This window comes from Strongylocentrotus purpuratus, unplaced genomic scaffold, assembly GCF_000002235.5.
Source record: "Strongylocentrotus purpuratus isolate Spur 01 unplaced genomic scaffold, Spur_5.0 spur5_scaffold_20, whole genome shotgun sequence".
NCBI classification, from domain to species: domain Eukaryota; kingdom Metazoa; phylum Echinodermata; class Echinoidea; order Camarodonta; family Strongylocentrotidae; genus Strongylocentrotus; species Strongylocentrotus purpuratus.
This window is the reverse complement of record NW_022145606.1, coordinates 13,400,824-13,425,344: the sequence shown is the minus strand read 5'-3', so window position 1 is coordinate 13,425,344 and position 24,521 is coordinate 13,400,824. Positions and strand designations below refer to the sequence as shown.

At 40.2% G+C, this 24,521-nt stretch overlaps 1 protein-coding gene across 2 annotated transcripts; it reads left to right on the top strand.

Moving 5' to 3' along the window:
• Nucleotides 1–5,486: 5,486 nt before the first annotated feature.
• On the top strand, nt 5,487–20,354 carry LOC100890344 (ileal sodium/bile acid cotransporter). 2 transcript variants are annotated; one of them, XM_030992805.1, is made up of 5 exons: nt 5,487–5,915; nt 11,434–11,527; nt 12,779–13,086; nt 14,944–15,154; nt 19,675–20,354. In XM_030992805.1, the coding sequence occupies exons 2-5, from the start codon at nt 11,462–11,464 to the stop codon at nt 20,179–20,181; spliced, it is 1,092 nt and encodes a 363-aa protein (XP_030848665.1). In that variant the 5' UTR covers nt 5,487–5,915; nt 11,434–11,461; the 3' UTR covers nt 20,182–20,354. The 2 variants fall into 2 exon arrangements, with proteins under 2 accessions (XP_030848665.1, XP_030848664.1); XM_030992804.1 differs by having other exon boundaries at nt 5,487–6,015.
• The last annotated feature ends 4,167 nt before the right edge of the window (nt 20,355–24,521 follow it).

Sequence of the window (24,521 nt, the reverse complement as noted above, 5' to 3'; positions counted from 1 at the left end):
AAATCTGCAGATAACGTCACTGTTATGCGACATAACATGGATCAGGGTCCCGTTTCATAAAACTTTTTTATCTATAACATAGGCTAAATCTATATGACAAATTTGCTCTCAGCCAATCAGATGCCATGGTTTCAGTAGCTTATAACAGTAGCTTGTAACCTGGTATTGATATCAAGTTTCATGAAACAGGGTCCAGGTTCAGACAGACTTTCATGCCACTAGTGTGTGTAGTCGATATACTCATTTCTGTCTAAAGTGCATGTGACTTTCAGGTAGATTTAATGATCAGGGCCTCCGCCTTACAAAGAGTTACGATTGATCCAAGTCAATCGTAAGTCCTCCAATCAATCGCAAGTATGCAGGCTCCTATCTCTTATGTACATACATGTAGTTGCGATTGATATCAACTCTTTGTAAGACGGGGCCCAGGTCTCAAAAATCTGATAATTTTATGTCATCTCTTCTTCTCTCACAATACAATCACATTAGCGAGAAGTTAACTTGATTTTTTAATTGATTACTTGTAAATCCTTAACGGACGCCATTGAACTGAATGTTTTCAACTTGTTCATACATTTTTAATGATAATGTTTGAGCATATGTTATTTATTTTCAAATTAAATTGACCGTAGCTCTGCACAGACCATACAATGTACACAGAAGCCTCAGAATAACATATGCACGTTTATCAAAACAACGAAAAATCATGGGTATTATTCCTAAGTGATTATTTCGAATCTAATGCTTTCATATTTCATATATATAAAATAGCGAGTAGTTTAATAAGAAACGAAATGAGCCTAAGCTCAAAGATAGATTAAACAAAAAATTATACCGCTAACTGATTTTGAATAACATGTATACTTTTTTGAAATAGTGTTCGAAGAGATGTAGAATGCATTCCATTGCCTATTGCCAAAAAAAAATTATCTCGTATAATCCGCTTAAAGGTATTACAAAGTTTTGGTAAAGGGTCATAAATTTGGTTCAAATTAACATATTGGAAGCATAACTATGCGTTCCTACAATATTCATTGATCGTTGTCGCGGTTGAAATCGAGTCTAAAGTTATGAAATTATAAATAATAAACTCTTTATGTTGTATAGCTCCCTCTCAAGGTCAAAATATTAATTTAGCTATGAAACAATGTTTCTTGACTAAAATCGACCGATTAGCTATTCCCGTTTGGAAATTATATATCACAACTAAATATTCTGAGATTTTCATGGTCGCAGCTACCATTGCACGGCCATAGGCACTATTTGAAATTTAACACAAATTTACCGGGAGCACCGGTAAATTTTTATATTCATTTTTTCTCGAAAACAGTAGTGTTTTAGGGGCTAATTTTTTTAGTGCTTATAATACATCCACAGGGGCATCCAAATATATCAAAATTTTATAGATCACTATCCACCCAATTTTCAAAATTTCCCCAAACTGTGTATTACCTTTAAGAAAATCACTTTTCAAATCTCTTGCTATCGAGCCATTTATGTCAACATTTAGACAATATTCAAATGAGAGACCCCGCGGTTTCATAAAGGGCCCTCGTTCTTTTTCTTGGGAGGGGGATGGGGGGGGGGGGGGTCACGTTCTATAAATGTGTAGCCGATCAGGCAAGCCTTGAATAAGCGCGATGTTTGGGCAAGTTGATCGCATGCGCAGCCCATGCAGTAGCGCTCTGATTATGCTCTGCAACAGTTTTCATGGTGTTTGGGCCTCAAAGTATTCATAACACGAAACAAGTTGGATTGCCCGTTAATTTCAGATTAAAATAGGGAATTTGTTTGATGTATGCCTTATTAATCATATAGGGCCATTTTCTATCATTTTATATCAATGTTATCATCAATTGATTAATTTCGAGAATGCTTATAATGACAACTTACCATCAATGTTCCAAGGGTCCTCCAAATTCATAATCATGTTGTTTGTCGAAACACAGTGCCTATGATGTGTAGTACTAGTATGCTTAAGGTGGCCAATCTGGTAAAAAAAAAAATTGTTTGCAGTATGAAGATATACGATTTTCTGTTAAACTGCAAAACAAAATAACACAATCTTGCCCCACTTCGGTAGAGGCGTAAAACTAGTACCACTGGAAGCCTCGCGTCTCGCCGTCCGAAAAAAAAATGACTGGGTTGTGCAGGTGGTGAGGTGGACCACTACACCGTGGTTTTCCCTGATTTATACTTCATTGGGTTCTCAACGCCGAAATGTGACAACTCTCATTCACAAGAGGCCTCCAAAGAAAGTCTTATCCGAGGGTTGTAGTATTTTCCATTTTGACCTAGCCTGCGTCTATGAAACACGGTATGGACGATAGGAACATGTTAACACGTAAACGGCTATAGTGTATAGTTATCGATATCATTCAGGTGGGACCGGCCCTTGTAAATAAATGTTTTATCCAATGCCTACAGGAATCCTGCAAATCCTGAGAGAGTCCAGGGACCCGTTTCTCGAAACCGTCATAAGTCTAACTTCTTGACTAAAAATCAGCGTTAGCTACTTATCCGCTACGTGTTTCACGAAGCCCTCTTTGCCAAGATCAACGACAACATTCTGACTATTTAAAGTAGTTATGACGCTTCCGACATTGTCATATCTCTGTCATAAATTTTAGTCGATGGGCAACGCCATTACATGTCATTTATTGGGTAGACTTTGGCTGGCTAAAAAGGACAAGAAATCCTCCAGTTATGATCTTTTTCACATTCACTTTTTTTACTTGAAAATCTTTAGAAAGGCTTTTAATTTCCACTTAATTACACTGATTATACGCGTTTATTTCCACATTGTTAAATCCTCGAAGGGATAGGTAATGTGACATGGCAGGCAAGCCATAGTTAAGAGTGTATTCTCTAGTTTTCAGACCTACATTAAATTTGAGATAAATTTTATCTTCAAATGTGTAAACTGAATAGTTTAAAACATGTGTTTAAACGTTTGGGATGTTGAAGTTTAGACATAGACATTGGACAAAACTTTCATATCATCGTATGTTTACTAAAAATAATATGTGGGTGTTTTTTTTTCATAAACTATCAAATGAAAATATCCGGGGGGTACCCATCTCAAAAACAAAACTGATTCATCGGGCATGAAATGAAATACTCACAATTGTTTTTTACAAATAATTATGTGGTTTAATCTACACAAATTTTGAAATATATCGCATCTCTTATTCCTAGCTGATACTAATTTCACTCTTTAAAAAAAAAAAAAAAATCCATATTCATTTAAATGATTGCAGTTTTCCTAGTATTATTCTTTCATAAATCTGTTTGAATTTTGCCTATGGCCATGTTATGGCTCCTCTTCCCGCCGATAGTATCGATTTCGCAAGATATCATAGCTAGTAAGCTCTTCGTGAAACGGTTAAGGAATATGAGAGAAATCTCCGTAGTTGGCGGATAAAGTTAAATGCAGTAAATGAATATAGCTTTTTTCCTAATATTATATTTTTTATAAATCTGTTGGAATTTTGCCTAAGGCCTTGTCTAATTGGCTCCTCTTCTCGCCGATAGTATCTATTTCGCAAGATATCATAGCTAGTAAGCTCTTCGTGAAACGGTTTAGGAAGATGAGAGACATCTCCGTAGTTGGCGGATAAAGTTGAATGCAGTAAATTAATATAGCTTATTTACGACAATGGTAGAAATTAAGTCGAAAGTCCAATGAAGATGATGACGGATGAAACGAAGGAAGGGGCTAACGTGATGACGATGCGGAGGCTTCATACGAGGGCGGAGATGCAGCTTCGTTGTCGTGGCTGAAAAGCCGTGAAAGATCTCTACGCTGACGCTCGTGATGATGATGATGATGATGATGATGATGATGATGATGAAACTCTCAGGTGAGAAGAGAAAAGAATAAATGTGGCGCTTGAAGACGAAACAGTGAGTCGTTCGATGTCGGAGGCCAAGGTTGAAATACAGACATCAAAACCGGCATTGATGCTGAGCAGTGAGTCGCTCGATTGATGCGCCGAACTTTGATGATGAATGTTTAGATGAACTGCAGTGAGTCGAGCTCATGCGGGTTAAAGGCTACCGGTGAAGAAACTTGCAGCTCCCAGAATCAGGCGCCATGTCGGTCCTGGTTAAATCGTTCCACTAGAAGACTGCCGGCGCCAGCCCGTTGAAGACGGCAGAGAAAGAGTTGACGTGCCGTAAAAGAGGTGATAGGCACGGAAGAGAATCAGCCCGGAGAGAAAACCATGCAGAGACGTCATGACTCAACTGAGATGTTGGTAGGAGTTGTTGACTCGACTGAGGTGCAGCAGTGAAGAAAAATCTCGTGGCGTTGAAAAACGCGGGGTTGAACGATGCACGGAACCACGATACGTGATTGAAGGAATAAACACACGTGGTCCGAATAATGAATACAAATAATTAGTAGCGTGATGGAAAAAATAGTAGAAACATATCTTAAAGATAAAGATAAAGACCAGAATTGGAAACGCCCCAATTTCAAAAAATGAAATGGAAGCTCTTATTACCAATCATGTGAAAGAATATGTTTTGAATATTACATGATGATAACAAAATTTGACGGGAAACCGCCTACTAATTGATATATTTAGTAAATTAGTGTATCTCTCGCCTGTTGAGAGATATGAAATGCACGTGTCGCGCACGTGTGTGTAGTCCCATATACATCTTTCTGTGTACAGTGCTTCTAACTTTATGAAGACTTGGCCAAATTTCTTATCATTTTGATGATTCCAGAACCTTGCCGTACACCTATGCCAGATGATCAACCTTTTCTGATCGATTTCACAACGTTTCTTTCACAATGCAATCGCATGACCATAACTGGTCTTTATCTTTAATGTACAGTAAAAGTAAGTAGTGCGAATGTATGAGTCGCTACAATTACATTATATAGTCGTTACAGATTCATTTATTTGCTTGCATGACTACACTTTGCAAGTGTATAGTCTCTCATATTTATACCTCAATCAAAAATCCGAAAAGGGAATACAGTTTATCATGTATTTTATTGTCAATGCAACTTGCTTTCTCGTATAGATTATAGTTATGTTGTGTGATGATTGAACACGTTTTTACAATCTTTATTCACATACCCCCACACACAAATTTATACAGGTTAAGTCACCAATTCTCGTATGAATCTTTGTTAAAAGAAAAAAGAAAAGTTTCACTTATAGCCATGTATAACTGGACATTCCAAAACCACTGTTTAATCTTAAGAATGATACTAAACCACCGAACAGTATCCCCCAAAACAAAATAACTAACAAACCGTTCAACCTAGCCCTGTGTCTGCATGGGCATTCCAAAACCACTGTTTATTCTTAAGTTTTATACAAAACCACTGAACCGTTCCCGTTTATTCGCGTGGACTATAAATGGTTCTACGTGAATTTTGGCGAAAATCATCCATACGATGGAAACGCCATCAATCAAAACAACAACAACAACAAGCCAGGCCTGAATAGACACAGTAAATAAGGATCAGGATTCCGAAGTGAAACGTTACATAATTATAGAACTCACAAAAAGACCTTAAAAAGTGGTTTATGTTGCATTCGATAGAGAAAAAGCGAGGAACCATGCATTACGGGATTTTATAAGCTGATTTCAGTGTACTGCTATCAAACGAGAGCACAGCACGCTAAAAGCAGAAAAATGTGTAGGAAATGTTATTATTGACTTATCAATTTTGAAAGTATCCCAAACTTTTCATATTGCGTGGCTCTTTAAAAGAATGCTTTAAGTTTGCATTTAAACAAATTTGTTGACTTGACTTGGAACTCGTTTAATTTTTAGTGAATCTGTCTAGCATGTTGACAAGTGGGTCATAGATCGAATTACCTTGGAACTCACTATACATACGATGGTACAAGGAGCATTGACGGAAATCTACTAAAGACATTTGCTTGGTAAGTAAAAAGTGGGCCATAGATCGAATTACCTTGGAACTCACTATACATACGATGGTACAAGGAGCATTGACGGAAATCTACTAAAGACATTTGCTTGGTAAGTAAACCAAAAATAATCTGATCAGATGTTATGATTAAAAAGAATGAAGAAAACTTGCAATAGATCAAAGGCGATTTTTACTTGTTCCTCCTTATGAAATATTGGCACACATGTATGCACATATTGGCTGCAAACAATATATGCAGCCAATATTCCTCATAAAGTACTGCAAGAATCTTCAGGGTTGAAGGAAAAATACTAGCTACTCCTAATAAGAAGAAAAATGTAGAAGAAGGAGGAGAATGAAAAGAAAAAAAGGAGGTGGAGGAGAAAGAGAAGAGAATTATTAGACGAGAAAGAAGGAGAAAAAATAGAAGTAGAGGAAGGGAAGAAGGAGGAGGAGGAAGAAGAAGGAGGAGGAAGAAGAAAAAGGATACAATTTTAATCAGAAGAGAAGGAGGAGGGAGAAAAAGAAGAAGAAGAAGAAGAAGAAGAAGAAGGAAATAAAGAAGAACTCTAAAATTGTATGGAATGAATATACTACCCACACACATATTGTTAAATCTTTTCATAACTAAAAGTTGGTTCCAAATGACTAGCATATGTCAATCAAGAAGCGGTCGACTCTGTCCAACTAGTTGCAATGGATTGAATTGACTAACGAAACAAAAATCAAAACCTTAATACGAAATGTAATAATCAATATAATACCATAGCTTAAAGTTGCCAAGTAAAAATTTCAGAGGTAATAATGTCAAAGGTAAAAATGTCAGAGGTGCAACAAAAATGGCAGAGGAACAAACAAATGTCGGAGTAGAAATCAGTGTCGTCATAATACCTCAGCAATTTATCACATAAAACGTCGAGATGTAAGCTACTGGGCTAGTATATTATATTCCCTTCTTCCATATCATAATGTATATTTTATAAATGACTGTATATTGTACTTCGTACATATCTTGAGGATAATGAAATGTGAAAAAATAATTTAAAAACTTGTATTTTGTGATCAGGTTTGCATATATGAATTTCTATTTCTTTTTTTAAATCAATATTTTGAATTGGTTGATGTTTAAATGTTTATTTGGTTTTGAGGAAGTAAGTACACATAATATTAAGATTGAATGAGATAAAACAGGGAATCAGTTATAAAGATCGCACATAAATTCAACAAATTCAGTCCCTTTATTAGAATGGCTCGGTGTAAAAATGTCAGTGGAAAAAATGTCAGAGGTAAAAATGTCAGAGGTAAAAATGTCAGAGGTAAAAATGTCAGAGGTAAAAATGTCAGAGTTTAAAATTTCAGAGGTAAAAATGTCAGAGGTAAAAATGTCAGAGGTAAAAATGTCAGAGGAAAAAATGTCAGAGGTAAAAATGTCAGAGGAAAAAATGTCAGAGGTAAAAATGTCAGAGGTAAAATGTCAGAGGTAAAAATGTCAGAGGTAAAAATGTCAGAGGTAAAATGTCAGAGGTAAAAATGTCAGAGGTAAAAATGTCAGAGGTAAAAATGTCAGAGGAAAAAATGTCAGAGGTAAAAATGTCAGAGGAAAAAATGTCAGAGGTAAAAATGTCAGAGTTTAAAATGTCAGAGGTAAAAATGTTAGAGGTATAAAATAAAAACAAAAGCATGTGACAAGTTTGTTATGTTTACACCCGGGTTATATATCAGGCTTATCGAAAAAGAACAGCGAGGGATATTCTGCAGTCGTTATTTCACCGCTGTCTTATTGTATTAGTTAAGTCTTATTTTGAGCGTATACCAAGGTTGTAGTCTTTGTAGAGGAATCTTGTACTTTGAAGCATGCTATCAGTTGTCTGATGACCGCTGGCAAGCTGTGAAAGTCGGAGTACACCATCCATGTCCCATTAGTCTGCCTTATTCAATATTTATATACCGGTATATTATGTTTTTGTATAAGCAAATGGTACTGGTACACTGAGCAAACTTCTGGGGAAAAAGATTTCTAAAATCGAGAAGTTTGACCATGTTTTATAGGCTGAGTTGTCGCTCCATGGTGTAATCATTAAAAAAAAAACAAGGTTATTTAATAAAAGGATCATGCGACAAATAATCATTGTGATTCAAATTGATGCAAGGATTTTTTTGAATAAACAATGCTTTTCACCAGAATCTTCTTTGTAAAAACGACTTTTACAAATCTAAGCCATGCAAATCTGCCACTGTGTTGTAAGATTACTTTCAGATTAGGAGAAGTGTATTCTGTAATGAGTATTTTACATTGAATGGAACGTCTCAACTCAGTAAGCATGGCTGAGATTTGTAAAAGTTGTTTTTACAAAGAAGATTCGGGTGAATAGCAGTGCTTATTCAAACAAATATTCGCATCAATTTGAATCACAATCATTATTTGTCGCTTAATCCCTTTTAATGACCTTGTTTTCTTTCTCGTTTGCAAGGGGAGAAGAAGATATGTCACGTTAAAGACATCATAAAGATCAGTGTTGTATACGTATATATTATATACACAGGCCAGTAACAGCTATGTAGCTTGTAAATTTGTAAGAGGGAAAATGCTGATTGAAATGATAATGATGAAATAGCAAATAATTGAGGAGTATCATAGGTACCAATTCAATGGATATTTGTATAACAGAGAGCCCCCGTCAGTACTAAAAGAGCCCCCGTGAGAAGGCTCACGGGGGCTCTTTTTGGGGGGAAGAGCCCCCGTGGACAAAAAATTAATTTGAGCCCTGGTTGTAGAGGAATCATGTACTTTGAAGAATGCTATCAGTTGTCTGATGACCGCTTGCAAGGCGTGAAACTCGGAGTACACCATCCATGTCCCATTAGTCTGCCTTATTCAATATTTATATACCGGTATATTATGTTTTTGTATAAGCAAATGGTACTGGTACACTGAGCAAACTTCGGGGAAAAAGATTTCTAAAATCGAGAAGTTTGGCCATATTTTATAGGCTGAGTTGTCGCTCCATGGTGTAATCATTAAATAAAAAGAAGAGTCAGTACAGCCCCCAAAATAGGATCAGATATCTATGAACCTTCCCCCTCCTACTTCTCCTTCATATTTGAAGATTGTTGGACATTTTAACTGCGTGGCAATGTCTACTATTATATGTAATTTCCAATAAATGCATATTTCCGACAATTCCACTTTCTTGAGGGCTTGGTATTTTGATACTCTGAAACAAGCAGAAAGCCATGTTATCAATGCTAACCGCACCATCACATTCCCGAAGTGCGCGCGTTGCAATAAAATATTGTCGATTACCATTGCGGTATAAAATAGTCTGGGAGAAAATCAATAAGCAGCTTTGTTACTCCGATACAAAGCAGAAAGCCGCACATGTTACATCAATTAAAGAGAAGGTTGAGTTCTGGGGAAAGGTAAAAAAAAATATTTGTGAGCGTTCAATGCAAGTGTGATAGAACATCAAAGAAAAAAGTCATTCCCTGAAAATCTATTTCAAATGACTTCATATCCCAGATATAACAAGTAACATCTTTGTATGGCTGCCCGATTTGTATGCCATATGTTTGTGTAGTCCCATATCAATATCTTTCTGTGTACAGTGCTTGTTACTTTACCAAGACTGGGCCAAATTTTGTATCATTTTGATGACTCCAAAACCTTGCACTACACACCAATACTTACATGTTTATGCTAGATGATTAACCTTCTCTGATTGCTTCCACAAAAAAATAAATTTCAAAATCTATTTTCCACATTATATTATCCTCAGGACATGTACGATATACAACACATCCATTTAGAAAGGAATATAATAGACTAGCCCATGCAGTAGCTGTACGTCTCGACATTCTGAGTGATAAAAGTGCTGAGATATTATGACGGCACTCATTTGTTTTGCTTGTACCTCTGACATTTTTACCTCTGACATTTTTTCCTCTGACATTTTTACCCCTGACATTTTTACCTCTGACATTTTTACCTCTGACATTTTTACCTCTGATATTTTTTCCTCTGACATTTTTTCCTCTGACATTTTTACCTCTGATATTTTTTCCTCTGACATTTTTACCTCTGACATTTTTACCTCTGACATTTTTACCTCTGACATTTTTACCTCTGACATTTTTACCTCTGACATTTTTTCCTCTGACATTTTTACCTCTGACATTTTTACCTCAGACATTTTTACCTGGCACCATTAGAATTGCCATGGTAGGCCTACACGGTATCTTGGTCACGGTACAATTATTAAGGTACACTACATATACAGTGTGAGTCCAAACAAAGTTTATTCCTAGAAAATTGCTAAATATTTCATAAATCATCTTTAAACAGTAAATTATTATATATCTTATAAAAGAGTATTTTATCCCGAATCATTTAGTATCATTTTTGTGTGGTATGTGTTCACGATTGGATGAACAGGAGGCATTGTTTGCGAGAGTGCAAAAATCGACTTGCGCCAAAGTTGCGTATATGTGATGTTTGAATACAACAATTGGAATTTGGGTATTAATTCGGTCATTGCAGATCCAAATAACATCCCTAACAAAATTAATCATGCAACACATATCAAATATCTAATATCAGATATTAACGAACATTTGTGCGCGTGTGTGTGTTTGTGTTTGTGACTTTGCTTCTGCAAAAAGCATATGCAATGCCAATGCATCTCACTTGATACATTCAATTCATTCTCTCACTTATACTGTAGGCATCACGTTGGCGCAAATCGATTGTTGCCCTCTCGCAAACAATGCCTCCTGTTCATACAAGCTTGAACACATACCACACAAAAATGATACCAACTGATGTGGGATAAAACGCTCTTTCATAAGATGTATCATAATTTACCGTTCATAGATGATTTTAAAAATAATTAGCAATTAGCAAGGTGTAAACTTTTTTTTGACTCACACGGTATAGAGCCGTGGTAGCTACAGTACTGACGGTATCATGGTAATACCATGCAGAGGCCGCCCTCCCGGGGGGGGGGGGCACAGTGCCCCCACTTTTTCAAGTACCCCAACGTGACCCATTTTACATAGGAAAAGTGCCCCTTTATCTTTGCAATAAGTGCCCCTTCTTACATATGAAATGTGCCCCTATTAATTAGAAAAGTGCTCCTATAGATTTTTGTAAAAGTATCACTTCCCCTTTGCACCTCTGATAAGTGTCCCTTTTATCTTGACTCTCGGGGTGGGGGGAGATGATAATAAATATATCTTCATAAAAAAAATATTTATTTATTGCAAACAAAAATTGTGGTTGGATTTCAAGTACAAATAAAGATACAAACAGATACATAACAATGGCAGACATAATTTACACAAATTCAAAACTGTAGAGTCTGATACATAAATATAATTATGACTAACACTGTGCTATAATCAGTACAAAATTTCGTAATGATTGTTTTTAACATGAGATGTAATTTGGATAGGTATGTTAAAAAAACATCACTATTATTATTATCACATTTTTTGTTCAAATGACCTGACCCTGTCCTGCTCTTCCTCAGATTGTGACGTGGTTTCTTTCATATCATTATGGAGGTCATTCACTCAAACTTGACCAACAACGTTTCCCCGGAGGATGCCCAAGACATTGGTGAGGTAAGTTTTGTTGGGGCGGATCCAGGATTTTTTTCAACAACAAAAAGGACGGGGTCGAATAGAATCGAAAAGAATGTTTTAAGCGGGACTGCACTACTTGTAGCTACTTGCTCCTTCTATATAGCCAAGTAGCCAACAATGCATAAGACGTACGCCTTGATCCCCCATGATCCACTTTTTCTTACGTTAATTAAGAGTTGATTTGATGAGATAAACACCTGTCAGTGACCACGCAGGGAGGTCTTATCCCCCCCCCCCCCCCGGCCAAACTAGTGCAGATAGGCTTTAAGGTGCATTAATTTCTTTCGTCCTTGAATAGCGCAACTATAGCGCGTTGTGATAATAATCGTAATGTCCTTGTATAGCGCATAACGCATTGTGATACAACGTCCTTGTATATCGTCTATTAAAGCATTGTGATATTATATATGAGATTAAATTTAATAAAGACTTTGGATATTATAACCACGGCTTTAGATGCAGCAAAATATAGCGCTAAGTGCATAGGCCTACTACGTATTTCTGGGTCAAGAGTGACAAATTCATGTAGATTAATGGAGTCTGGCCACTGGACGTTCAGTGGCAGGGATTCGAACCACGTACATTGTGCTTTATAGTCCAGAGACGTATCCACTAACCCAACACCTCTACAATTATTGTGTGAACATCATGCTTTCTGAAATTGTATGACTGAACGTAACCAAGATCGAAATGTGACTTAAAGACTGTCACTACTACTGGGCCAGAGGGGGATTAGACCACACAGCGAGGTCACTGACAGGTGGCTATCTCATTAACTCAGCTCTCAACTAACATAAGAAAAGAAAAAAGGATCATGGGGGACCAACAGGCACCGATTTGGGAAGTTTTCTATATAGAGGGAGCAAGTAGCTACAAGTAGGACGGTGTGCCTTTAATCCCTACCGTCCCTTTTCCCTAACTGTTTCACACTTGCATAATAACTCTTTGTTGCTATTGATGAAGGAGTAGGGAATGTTATGTTGTATGGATTTCGATTAGCAAAGATCACGGCCCGAATTCACAAAGGATGTTTGTAGACAAACCTAGGTTCATGTGCGTCATGTGACGCGTTTCAGACCAAGGTTTGTCTGAACCTTGGTCTGAATGCATCTAAACGCGTCATATGACGCACATAAACCTAGGATTGTCCACAAACCTCCTTTGTGAATTCGGGCCCACATATTTAACGCAAAGCACAATTGTCCCTAATTTCCTCCCTCTCCCAAATAGATCTTGGTATCGTTCCTTGCGTCGGCCCGAGTATATATCATCAACGCAGGCATTTTCGTCGCGCTCTTCGGCATGGGTTGCGTCATCTCGATCAAATACGTCTCAGACAAGAAAGCGCATCTTTCCAAGAGCATCATCATTGGACTCGCCTTCCTGTCCCTATTCCAACCCGTCATCGGCTACGGCCTCGCGCTTCTCCTCGACATGTCTGCCAACGAGGCTTTGGCTATGATCATGTTGGCTTGCTCCCCGGTGTCGCCTTTGTGTGCCATCCTCGTCTACTACGGCGACGGCGTCATCATTGTGGGGTTCGTAAAAAAAAAAAGAACATGCAGTCTTTCCAAATCTATACCTAGATCCAAATATTTATGATATTCGGAGTTTTCTTAGGGAGATTATCCCACTTTGACTGACCCTGAGGCTAGATGATGGGAGAGGGAGATTGATTGGGTGAAGAGGGAAGGGAGAAGAGGGGAGGAGAGGGGAAGGGGAGGAGAGGGGAGGGGAGGGGAGGGGAGGGGAGGGAAGAGAGGAGAAGGGAGGGGAGGAGAGGTAGTAGTAGTAGTAGTAGTATTTATTTTCGTATAAAAAACATAGTAAAAATGCATAAAATACGATGGATAGCCCACATTCAGCTAACCCGACATGGGAAAGCTGGTCTTCCGTGGGGTCCGGAACAAGAGAGGGGAGGGGAGTGGGGGAGGAGAGGGGAGGTGAAGGGGAGGAGAGTAGAAGGGAGGGGAGGGGAGGGGAGGGGAGAAGGGAGGAGAGGAGAAGGGAGGGGAGGAGAGGGGTGGGGAGTGGGGGAGGAGAGGGGAGGGGAGGGGAGAAGAGGGGAGGGGAGGAGAGGAAAGGGGAGAAGAGGAGAGGGGAGGGAGGAGAGGGGAGGGGAGAAGAGAGGGGAGGCAGGGGAGGGGAGAAGAGGGGAGGGGAGGGGAGGGAAGGAGAGGAGAGGGGAGAAGAGGGGAGGGGAGGGAGGGGAGGGGAGAAGAGGGGAGGGGAGGGGAGGGGAGGAGAGGGGAGGGGAGGGGAGGAGAGGGGAGGGGAGGGGAGGAGAGGGGAGGGGAGAAGAGGGGAGGGGATGAGAGGGGAGGGGAGGAGAGGGGAGGGGAGGGGAGGAGAGGGGAGGGGAGGAGAGGAGAGGGGAGGGGAGGGGAGTGGGGAGGAGAGGAGAGGGGAGGAGAGGAGAAGGGAGGGGAGGGGAGAAGAGGGGAGGGGAGGAGAGGGGAGGGAGGAGAGGGGAGGGGAGGGGAGGGGGAGGGGAGGGGAGGGGAGGAGAGGGAGGGGAGGAGAGGAGAGGGAAGGGGAGGAGAGGAGAAGGAGGGGGAGGGGAGGGGAGGGAGGAAAGAGAGGAGAGGGGAGGTCGCTATATAAAGGCGGGTAAATCGGGAAATGAAATAAAGGGGAAAGAGGTAAGGTTGTTTAGGGCAAGAGTCCCTGGTCGTAGAATTATGATCGATTAATCAATTGATTCAAAAGATACACGACTGTTTTTTTTTGTTTTTTTTTAACTTCCTCCTCTTTGTCGTCGTTCTACTCCTTTTCTTCCTCTGTTTCCTCTTCTTCTTCTTCTTCTTCTACTTCTTCTTCTTCTTCTACTTCTTCTTCTTCTTCTTCTTCTTCTTCTTCTTCTTCTTCTACTACTTCTTCGTCTTCTTCTTATTCTATATATCCGTCTGACGGGGCTGCTAACGTCGCTTAAAGTTTACTGGATGACACATGATCATGAAAATGAAACGTTATATACCGACTGGAATAACTAACAATTTTAATCCATCTGTTTTCTGTAAAATGTTTACCATCAACATGTATTTTCAATGGCTATTATAATAATGGACAACATTTCTTGTTTATGTTTACATACAGACTAGAAGTTGAATAACACTTAGATAATAGATGCGAATACTACTAGTGGATAAAGTAAATCAATGACTTACAGAATCGAAAAGCATTTATAATCTATAAGATATATAATTTTATCTAATTTAAACATGTGATGAATTGCTTGTTGTAAAGAAGTATGCATGATGTCATCCGTGATTTTGTATCTCTGAATAAAAAAATTATAACAAGAAAAAAAAAATCAATGGCTTTACAACGTCCTTTCAGCGATAGGATAATTATATGCATGAATTCACTTTTTATTTTGTCCGCTTCACGTACAGGATGTGTATGGCCATGTTCTCTACCGCCCTCTCCGTCGGACTCATCCCGTTGTGGTTTTCCTTCTATGCCAGTAACTGGACACATGAGTATTTCGTCATCCCCACACCACTTGACCTCGCCTTGGCCGAGCTGTTGTTAGTCGTACCTACTATCCTGGGTGTGCTGTACCAGAAGAAGTACGGAAAAGTCAAGGGAAGGCTGATGGCAAAGGTAGGCTTGTGAGTTACATGTACGAAGTCCACTGTCTGGACTGCTTCCGGGTCGCGCGCCCAATCAGCTGAGAAAATAACACACCCTCAACGCTGAAACGGAGACATTTAGTCCTAATTGGTTCTAGGACACCTACCCCCTGGACATCCATGCACCCCCGGATAACCACTCCCAACTACCTCTTAGGACAACTACCCCCTAGAACAACTAACCCTGTAGGGCAACCACCCTCTAGGACGACTACCCCCGAGACAACTACCCCCTAGGACAATTTCACCCTGGTCAATTACCCCCCGGACATCCACCTCCGGATAACAAGCCCTAGTTAACTACCCCCTAGGATAACTACCACCCAGACCAGGCGCGGATCCAGGATTTCTTAGGGGGGGGGCCCAAATTTGAAATTATGCGAGCCAAATATTGGTACGTAATGGCGACCAACAGTGGCGTAATACGGGGGGGGGGGAGTCGGTGCAAGGGGGGCGAGTTCCCCCCTCCCAGGCTTTGAAGTGTCATTATATTATTAGAGAAAGAAGACGATTCGTTGTACCGTTCTCGAAAATAATTCTCGTCTGAATTTAGTTTTTCCCCTCCCGCGATTTATTAAATTATTATAGATAGAAGACGATCGTTGTAGAGTTCTCGACTCTTAATCCTTGTCTAAATTCAGTCCCCCCCCCCCTCCCCCTCCTGCGCGAATCGCGGAAGCTTTGACGTTTAATTAAACTTTTAAAGAAAGAAGACGATTCGTTGTACCGTTCTCGACCCTTTATCCTCGTCTGATTTCAGTTTCCCCCCTCCCGCGCGAAGGGCGGAAGCTTTTACGTTTCATTAAATCATTAGAGAAAGAAAACAAGTCGTTGTACAGTTCTCGACTCTTAATCCTCGTCTAAATTCAGTCCCCCCCCCCCCTCCCCCTCCTGCGCGAAGCGCGGAAGCTTCTACGTTTCATTAAATTATTAAAGAAAGAAGACGATTCGTTGTACCGTTCTCGACCCTTTATCCTCGTCTGATTTCAGTTTCCCCCCTCCCGCGCGAAGGGCGGAAGCTTTTACGTTTCATTAAATTATTAGAGAAAGAAAACAAGTCGTTGTACAGTTCTCGACTCTTAATCCTCGTCTAAATTCAGTCCCCCCCCCCCCCCCTCCCCCTCCTGCGCGAAGCGCGGAAGCTTCTACGTTGCATTAAACTATTAAAGAAAGAAGACGATTCGTTGTACCGTTCTCGACTCTTAATCCTCGTCTGAATTCAGTCCCCCCCCCCTCCCGCGCGAAGTGCGGAAGCTCTTACGTTTTATTAAATCATTAGAGGAAGAAAACGATTCGTTGTACAGTTCTCGACTCTTAATCCTTGTCTAAAATTAGTCCCCATCCCCTTCCCGCTCCTGCGCGAAGCGTGGAAGCTTCTACGTTTCATTAAATCATTAGAGAAAGAAGACGATTCGTTGTACAGTTCTTGACTCTTAATCCTCGTCTGAATTCAGGTTTTCCCCTCCCGCGCAAAGTGCCGAATCATTTAATCTTCATTTAATCGTTAGAGAAGAAGACGATTCATTGTACCGTTCTCGAAAATAAAGCTCATCGGAATTTAGTTCCCCCTCCATCCCGCGCGAAGCGCAGAAGCTATTACGTTTCATTAAATCATTAAAGATTCGTATTACCGTTCTCGCCTCTGAATCCTCGTCTGAATTCAGTCCCCCCCCCCCCCCCCCCCCCCACCCCTCCTGCGCGAGGCTTTGACGTTTTATTATTAGAGAAAGAAAACGATGCATTGTACCGTTCTCTATACTCTTAATCCTTGTCTGAATTTCAAAGATGTTCTTTGTCTGCTCCTTTTTCTTCCTACGTCCTCTTCCGATTGGAGGGGGACCCCCCCCCCCCCCCCCCCCGGCTACGCGCCTGCGGTCAGATAAACACATCTTGATACCTTGTCCGACCCCGCAAGCTCAGGGGTTTAAGGCAATAAATTACGATCAGATAAGCATTCAGGGGCCCGCCTCAGGGCCCCTGGTGGGGTCGAGGCGGCGCACAGTGGGCCAGGGAGGGACCAAAGTGCGCCAAAACTAAATTTAGGTGATTTATTTATTTCAATTTTTTTCTTGCCCAGTTGAAAGGTAATACATAGAGGAATACCTCAGTGAAATATTTAATTCCGGTATGCACAATAAGGGTATAAATTTACTACTTCAAACAGCAAAATCCTACATATTCACAGTTTTAGTGCAAAAGTGACTTATTTTATAAATCTTTCAATTCAACATGAAGTTTTTAAGTTATTGATATGAAATTGCTCTCACATATTCCTGATAGGTCATTTCGTTGAATGAATGGGTTAAAATTAATAGAAACACAATCTTCATGATATATTATTGTGTAATTCACTGAAAAATGGGCTAATTATCCATGTTTTTTATAAATCCAGAAGAAATGTTTAGATCTCCGCGGTGTACCGCTTACATTTTAATACCACCCTTTCCTCTAATGTCTAAGCTTCAAGTTGATACCAAATTTGGCTGCCCGATCTTGCCCGTTGTTATGTTAGAGCCGATTTCCCTTGCCACATTGCCCCGAAAATGTGGATTTTGGGGGTCCGCGGATGAATCATGAAGGATTTGTGGTCATAAATCACGGCGCGAGGGGGCGCGTGACACTTGTTCGGACACCGCGGACCAAAATAAACACATTTTTTGTGGCAATGTTGCAAGGAAAACAGCACTAACATAATAACGGGCAGAATCAGGCAGCCAAATCTGGTATCAACTTAAAGCTTAGACATCAGAGAAAATGTTGGTAATACAATTTAAGCGAAAATCCCTGGAAATCCAAACATTTTCTCTGGATTTATAAAAAAGAAATCCCCAAACAAGAGTTTTGGCGCACTTTGGTTCCTTCCTGGCCCACTGTGCGGCGGAGCCGGCCCCGGAAGCTCAGGGGTTTTAGGCGTTTAATAAAGGTCAGATGAGCACATTTTTATGAATACTTTATTATTTTGTGACACTGGCAAGTCACTATTTGGCGTGGGGTACAGGGGGCGGAGCCCCAAAAAATCAGGGGTTTTAGGCATTAAATTACCGTCAGATTATCATCTAAGGGCCCGCAGTAGGGCCCTAGATGGAATCCAGGGGGCAAAGCCCCCGGAAGCTTAAGGGTTTTAGGCATTTAATCACGGTCAGATGAGCACATTTTGATGCCTCATTATTTTGTTAACACTGGCAGTTAACTATTCTCACTTTCTTGCTCTCATTCTATTTTATTTCTCTTTGATATACTTTGTCAAGAAAAGTGGGGGGGGGGGGGGGGAGCTCGAGGCTCTCGATCCCCGCTGTACCTCGGTCCCTGACATGTACGAATCTCAAGAATCATATTTTTTGCCTAGTTGTAAATTTAGGAATTTGTCATTTTTCAACAAACACATACAAACGTATAATTTACTCAAAAGTGAGGAAAAATTTCGGAAATTATGTCATTTCAGCATTATTTGTAATCCACCGTTGTGGAACTAGAAATAAACGACGTTTGAATTTGATTTCCCCCAAGCCCCCCCCCCCCCCCCCTCTATCAGTACGCCAGTATCTCCTCTTTTCCTTTTTTCTTTCCCTTTCCTTCCTTCTCTCTTATTTTTTTTTGATGGGGGGGGGGGGGGGTAAACAGCCTGGGAGGCAAGGCCCTTTCGGCCCCCGATCTCCTTCTTCCCCCTTTTCTTTTCTTCTTCCTCTTCTTTCTTTCCCTTTTTCTCCTTTTTCCCTTTCCATTCTTTTCCTTTCTTCTTCTTTTTTTTTTTTTTTTTTTTTGCGGGGGGGGGGGGGCAAGGCCCGCTCGGCCCCCCCCCCCCCTGGATCCGCGCCTGACCCAGACAGCTACCCCTGGACAACTATACCGTCTGGGACATTAACTACCTCCGGAACACCTACCCCCTCGACATCCACCCCCGGATAACCACCCCCAGTCAACTACCCCTTAGGGCAACCACCCTCTAGGACAACTGCCCCCTAGGACAACTTCCCCCAGGACAACTAACCCCGGACAACTACCCCCGGACATCCACCCCAGTCAACTACCCCCTAGGACAACTACCCCCAGACAACTACCCCCCCCCCCCCCCCCGGACAACTACCCCCCCCCCCCCTCCCAGGCAAGTTAAATGAGATATTACATGATTATTATCGCCTATATCCTCTGTATTTCCTCTTTTCTCAGCATGGATTCTCGCCGTTTCTGTCTCTCTCGATCGATCCGCGCGCGCACGCCCTTATGAAAAAACCCATGGTCACCACGGTTCCATGGACAAATTACCATCCACCATGGTAACCATGGTAGATGGTAATTTGGACAAAAACCACACCCTCGATTTGTCTCTGCATGTCTCTGAAATTGTATCCTAGTTTTTTTCTCTCTCTCTCTCACTCTCTCCGTCTCTGTCTCTTTCTTTCTTGATCTATCTATCAATCTCTGGATCTCAATTTCTCACCCTTTTTTTTTTCTCTCTCTCTTTCTTGCACCTCCCCATCTTCTTTCTCTCAGATCTGCAGCAATGCCTTCTGGATTGCCGCCGTCACCACCCCTGTCCTAAATGGCATCACCAACCCCGAATATTACATGGTGGACTGGCAAATCTGGGTTGGCACCGTATCCTTACCACCGATCGGCTTTGTATGCGGGATCGTAATTGCTCTCATCGCCAGCCTCCCGTTCAATGTCTGCTGCGCGGTCTCGCTCGCCGTCGGTATGCCGAATGTCTACTTCGCCAGCCAGCTCTCGGAGAGGTACCTCTCAGAGAACGAAGAGACCCTGAAAGACGTGCGTGGTATCTTGACTATATTCAGCCTCGTGACGCCTCTGGAAGGCTTCGTTTGGGCGATCATGTATCGTTACATCGAGGGGATGTTCCTGAAAATCTCGCACAAGTGCTGCAGCTGTTCTGACGACGATCCCGATCATGGCCGGGACAACAGAAGATTGTTAATGGACGCAGAGGAACCTGCGGCCCGTTTCTCGAAACCGTCACGAGTCTCATTTCTTGACTGTTAATTTAGGCGTTAGGCTACTTGTCCGCTATACGTGTTTCAGGAAGCCCTCTTCGTCAAGATCAAAGACGATTACATCCTGACTAAGGGCGTGTTTATGCTTCACTTTTTCTGGCCAGAATCAGGCATCTGTTACGCGTTTAGTTTAAAACACCGTTGCGTCCATGCTCACTTTTGTAGAATCACCGAAAAACGGCGATCACGATCGCCGATCGTAAACTCACAAAAAGATGCGTTTACAATTTGTAAACGCGTTTAAATGGGGTCAACGCACTGACCTCTAGTGGGTCTACGTAGCATACACAGTGAAGGTTTGCGAATCCAGCTGGAATACCAATTAAGGCCACACACGGAGCATTGCCTGTAGGAGCCAGAGAAGTGAGCATGAACAGTACACCGTGGAACTGCGATTACGATGAGCGTTTACGATGAGCGTTACAAATCGCTCATTCTACCTTCAAAAGTGAAGCATAAACGCGCCCTAAGTAGTGTTAAGCTTCGACCCCTTCATATTTCTTTCCTGATCACTTTTCAGTCGATGGGCAGTGCCAACACATGTCATTTATGGGCAAAAAAAAAAAAACACAAATCATACAGCTATGATCTTTTTACACATTTTAAACTGGGGTTTATCGGTTTTTATATTTGAAGATTTTATGAAAATATGCCATGTTTATATTAACTCTTATCATGCCACAGGGCTAGTCCCCATTGTGCCAAGCCCCAAATTCTCCCGTGCCAGGTTGTTTTGGAGATAATCTGATTAACACGATGGTTCTATGAATAGCGAGTGCAAAATACACTGCACAGTCCAATGAGCATGAACAATAACTGCTATTACGAATGCTGCATTGCACGCACATGGCACTCAAGCGGTGGCTCTCTCGCATGTACAAAGCACTATAACGATAGCGTGCATGCAGCCTTATGGCAGGCTATGAGTTAAGTATTTTCCACTATAGCTATACTGATTATACGCGTTGATTTCCATATTGTAAACTCATCGAAGGGAGTAGGCCTACGGGTAATCTGCCAAGGCAGGAAACCATAGTTAGAAGTTTAGTCTAATTCTCAGACCTATATTAATTTCTAGAAAAAATTCTGTCTTCGAATGTGTAAACTGAATAGTTTAGACCATATGTTTAACGTTTGGAATGTTGCAGTTTTGTAATTTGTTACTATTGCGCTAACGCCTAAAACATTGGACAAAAATTTCATAACATCGTATTTTTAAAATAATATTATAGAGGTGTATTTTTATAAGAATATTATAGGGGTGTATTTGTATAAGAATATTATAGAGGTGTATTTTTATAAGAATATTATAGGGGTGTATTTTTATAAGAATATTATAGAGGTGTATTTTTATAAGAATATTATAGGGGTGTATTTTTATGAATTATCATATGAAAATATCCGGGGGGTGCCCATCTCAAAAACAACACTGAAAATAAATAATTCTATGGTATAATCTACACATATTTTAAGGTATATTGCAACTCTTATTCTCTGGTACTCTTTTGAATCTTTTTTCATTCCTTATTCATTTTATTATTCATATATAGTAAATTAATTATATAATATGGACTGGCCTTGAGGGAGATACCACATAATATTTCCCAAACTACACTCATATTGCCCCGAGTCAAAGACGAGGGCAATATGGTTCTTGTGAGGGAAATATATGTGGTATCTCCCGAAAGTTAAGCCAGTCAATATTGTTATTGTTATCTAAATCAGACATCTAGAGCAAATACATACATGACAATCTCATAAAACTGAACAAGCTTTGTCAAACCAGCACTGTGCATCCACCTGCTTGACAAAATTGTCGATACACTGCAAACAGTGTTCCCAATTTGGTGTGACTATTACGTCATAATGTTTAGAGTACGCGCAAAGTGCGCATGTTCTCGTACGCATAATAGATGCGCAATGAAAATGACAAAATACGGCGCGGTGAATATGGTCTTATATTTCATGCTTTTTTAACACGTAAAGTCCATAGGCTTTTTTTATGAAAGGTAAATATAGTCTCATATTCCCCGATTAGCCCTTTTAGGATTACCAGCAAGTGTAATATGATTTTTTTTATACACCTCACTTAAGAAATCCAGCTATCTGATTGGTCGAAATTGCATTCATAAAGTTCAACTATTCCTTTAAAATTCCCGGTAAAATTCCAAACCCATGTAATAGTTCAAAAAAATAGTTCTAAAATCCCAGTTACCATGGTTACTGGGAAAATAGTTCAGTCTTGGTGAAATTCCCATAGGTTTACATGTTAAAAAATGGTCTGAGCGATCGAGGATACCGTACGTGTGCGATGAATTGGTCGGTAATTTCAATACAATTGAATCTCGATCGATCTTACCGACAATTTTATCTTGCATTGTTGACATGAAGACGAAAATAAACTTCCAAAAACAACATTTGCCGATAGATCTTGATCTAAGTTCGTGCAAATGCATTGCAAAAGTAAAAGAAGGTCCCGTTTAATGGAGCTGCTGCGAAGCATCCAGCACGCGAAGCCGTTTTCAGTCCATTTTAATGTATAAATCAGAGAAAACTGAAGGGATGGTATCAGTGCGCGATGGCCGAACGGTCTAAGGCTGTGATTTTAGTCACATCATCGTTGATACGCAAGAGATCAAATCCCATCTTCGACAAAAAAAAACAATTTTTTTTTTTTTTAGTCTACTCTCAAAAATACACTCATAAAAAAAACAACCGTGCAGACAAACTAGATAAAGGCCAAGATGGTGTCATAAGTTAACTCTTTTTTTCGGCTTATAAAAGTATTAATGACTGCTTTAATATTCGAGAAATAGTTGTTTTTATACGCTCTCGTTCCCTTGAGCGTATCAAAACAACTATTTCTCTCAAAGCAGTCATTAATACTATAGTAAAACCACCGCTCAGATGTCTGATACGGGTAATAATGACATTTTATCTTTCATCTAGACTATAAAGGAACAGGTTTGTTTTAGGCCTCAAAGTTGTACTAGAGAAGCAATATTTTGTATGAGAATGATGACAGAAAGGTATATTACAGTAAATAAAGAAATATATGTGTGCTTTATTGACTTCTCTAAAGCATTCGACAAAATTCACCACGACAAATTGATTGAAAGTTTACAACAAATTTGTTTAGATGAAAAGAACATACGTTTCATATCTAAACTTACTGGGAGCAGACAGCTGGCATCAAAATTAATAATGAAATTACAGGTTACACAAAAATCAAAAGAGGAGTACGTCAGGGATGCGTAATGTCCCCATCTCTGTTTAACTTGTGCACAGAGTTGGTATTTAGGGAAATTACAGATATGAAAGGTGTTAGCCTTGGGGTTTAATTATCAATAATTTGCGTTATCCTGGCTGATGACACTGTACTTTGCGCAGAGAATCAAGAAGATTTACAACATGTATTGGATATTGTAAAAGTCAAACGTGAAGAGTTTGGTCTAAGCATGAATGTCAAGAAAACTACTAAATGATTTTTAGTAGGGCAGAGAATAAGCCTAGAATACGTTTGGAACTCTATGGACATATCAGTGAGCAGGTCAATAATTACATCTAATTAGAACAAAATGTCACAGATGATGCCAGATGCGAAGCAGAAATTGCTCGGAATACTTTTCTGGCAATGAAAGGATTATTCACAAATAGAAAGGTAAAATTTACGCTTAGGTTGAGACTAGTAAACTGTTATGTATGGTCTGTCCCATTGTATGGAGCAGGAACATAAACAAAAAACAAGGCCATGGGAAATAGAATAAAATCTTTTGAAATGTGGATTTACAGAAGAATGATGAAAATATTCTGGAAAGTAATGATAACCAACAAAGAGATATTGCACATGACGGGGCGTAAACAAATTGCACTTGTAGGATTAGTTAAGGAGAGAAAATCAAAAACTTTTGTCGTGTTAAAAGGCACCAAAGCCTCTTAATTAAAGGATGTATTGTAAGGAAGAGTGGAAGGAAGTAGACCTAGAGGGAGACCCAGAATCAACTGGAGTGGACTAAAACTGCAAGATTGCACCAGAATGGTAGAGGATAGAGTGAAATGGAGAGCTGTTGTAATCAACCTCCGAACCGGGATGAAGATACCTAGTTCCCTTGTCAAAGGTTTAATACCATGTCAAAGGATTTATCCCATTTCAAAGGTTTAACCCCATATCAAGGTTTCATCCCATTTCAAAGATTTATTCCCATGTCAAAGGTTTCATCCCATGTCAAAGATTTAATCCCCTGTTGCACGTTTAAATCCACGCTTAGTATGTGACAAATCAATCTGTCCCGATTTATTTTTCTTGAGAATATGCCATATTAAAGGGAG

Bases quoted from the DNA above. Each gene is read 5' to 3' on its own strand.
- LOC100890344 (XM_030992805.1), top strand. From the start codon at position 11,462: ATGGAGGTCATTCACTCAAACTTGACCAACAACGTTTCCCCGGAGGAT. The intron at 11,528-12,778 runs GTAAGTTTTGTT...TCTCCCAAATAG, and splicing joins ATGCCCAAGACATTGGTGAG to ATCTTGGTATCGTTCCTTGC. The intron at 13,087-14,943 runs GTTCGTAAAAAA...CTTCACGTACAG, and splicing joins GACGGCGTCATCATTGTGGG to GATGTGTATGGCCATGTTCT.